The following is a 1977-nucleotide window of genomic DNA, read 5'->3' as shown; positions in this document are numbered from 1 at the left end:
ATCGCTTTCAACAAATGAAGAATTTTTCCAAAAATAAATCAGCTATACATCTATGTAATTTTTTTTTTTTTGTATTTTACTATGTACTTATGATTTTAAAATCGAACAATGTTACATAATGTACTAATTTTAATACATTAAATATTTTTTTTATATCTATATAATTATTTGTTGCACGCTCAAATTCAAAATCGTGGCTCCACCACTGCTTATGAGCTCACTGTTTCTATAGTTAATTAATCAGGACTTGCATTTAATTACTTTTTTGTTTCAGATTTTTTTGTTCTTTGATATTATTTTAATTTCTCACTGGATTTTAGTCAATGGAGGTTTTAATAGGCTCAAGCATGAAGGGACCAGGGTGATTTGCTTGGATTCTGGGATTAATTTGTTTAGTTTTTCTGTTGTCTTTTAATTAAAATACTAGATTTATTTCATCCAAAAGGATCATTTTCTACCATCATTAACTCTAAACCTAATAAATCTAGCTATATAACTTACATAACATAGCTGTCTTAATCGACACGTTCTGAATTCAATTTCATGGTCCCTTCTAATTATAAATCATGTCTTGTTCCTGAATCCTCCATTTCTAAATATTAACTACTCCCACTCCAAATAATTTGAACCTTACATGTCACACTCATAACGCATAATATCTTCTAGGCATTCATTAATTTAATTGAATCTATTATTCCATCTTGTAGATATTAATATATTAATATAAAAAATTATGACGCCAATGCATTAATTATTTACACAATTCAGATATTTATATAGTATATAGAAGGTATGTTGCTTATTATTTGAGTATAGATAGCGTCATAAAAGATGCATCATATCATACATGTTAGTCGAAAATTTGGCAAAAAGAGTCTTAATTTGTAGCATGGATTGTGTGCCAAAAATGCCAACCCTAGCTCCTTAGATAATAAATCTGCATTCCCATTTCTCCAAACAGCACCAGTTGCAACAACAATGTCGATGAAGAAGGCAGCTCGTTTTCTCCTCCACCAAAGCCTAATCCTTCTATGCATCCTTCACTCAATCTGCGCAAACCCGGCTTATGTTAATTACGTGAGCAAATCCTGCAAAACGACGCAGTATCCCAAATTGTGCATCAAGACTCTCTCAAAGCACGCGGGGGAGATCAAGAGCAGCCCCAAACGCCTCGCCGTGACGGCCCTCGTTTCCACCTTCAACGCCACGCAGACGACGTCGAAGGTGCTGCGAGAGCTGCCGGGGGGAGGCCCGGTGGTGAGCGAGTGCGTGGAGGTGGTGAGCGACGCCGTGTATGAGCTACGCAGGTCGCTCAAACGGCTGAATCAGTCGCGAAAAGGGACTCAATTCTCTCTCCAAATCAATGATGTGCAAACATGGGTTAGCGCAGCCTTGACCGATGATGATACTTGCTTGGATGATTTCACGGCCAAAGGTAGATCCAGAATATTGGCGCGAGGATTTGTTCTCACGGTTGCGCGTTTGACGAGTATTGCTCTAACCTTCATCAATAAGTATGCAAATATATAAATGTAGTATTTGTTTTGTATTGGGGTGCATGGATTAATTATGTATTTGTATTTACCAAATTACTCGATTTATGATACAAGCATTACCAGATTACTCGTTTGATACAAAGTTGTTTAAGGCTGTCAAATACTTGTATAAATTAGAGTGAAATTGAGGGTTTTAAATGGGTTCGAGATTATTGTATTACTAAAGTTATTAAGAGCCAAATATGTCGATTTTGTATACAGTTACAGATGTCGTGTGTAGGGTGAGGCGAATCTAACCGAGTTGCGCTATACCCGAATTAAAGAAATTATTATAACGATTTACCGATCGAAACCAATTAAATATTAATGATACATCAGTCTAATTAAAACCGAACTTACTGGACTCGAATTTATTTGTGGATTCGATCTGTCGACTACTGCACACCACTGATCGTGTGCAATGCATCATCTACTCTATAAT

The 1977-nt window shown here is 36.0% G+C and overlaps 1 protein-coding gene across 1 annotated transcript; it reads left to right on the top strand.

Moving 5' to 3' along the window:
* Positions 1–796: 796 nt before the first annotated feature.
* On the top strand, positions 797–1623 carry LOC131025576 (pectinesterase inhibitor 10-like). The gene has a single exon (XM_057955378.1). The coding sequence runs from the start codon at positions 979–981 to the stop codon at positions 1528–1530; it is 552 nt and encodes a 183-aa protein (XP_057811361.1). The 5' UTR covers positions 797–978; the 3' UTR covers positions 1531–1623.
* The last annotated feature ends 354 nt before the right edge of the window (positions 1624–1977 follow it).

Source organism: Salvia miltiorrhiza, chromosome 1 (assembly GCF_028751815.1).
Source record: "Salvia miltiorrhiza cultivar Shanhuang (shh) chromosome 1, IMPLAD_Smil_shh, whole genome shotgun sequence".
Lineage (NCBI taxonomy): Eukaryota > Viridiplantae > Streptophyta > Magnoliopsida > Lamiales > Lamiaceae > Salvia > Salvia miltiorrhiza.
This window is presented reverse-complemented; position numbering and strand designations above follow the sequence as displayed.

Bases quoted from the DNA above. Each gene is read 5' to 3' on its own strand.
- LOC131025576 (XM_057955378.1), top strand. From the start codon at position 979: ATGTCGATGAAGAAGGCAGCTCGTTTTCTCCTCCACCAAAGCCTAATC.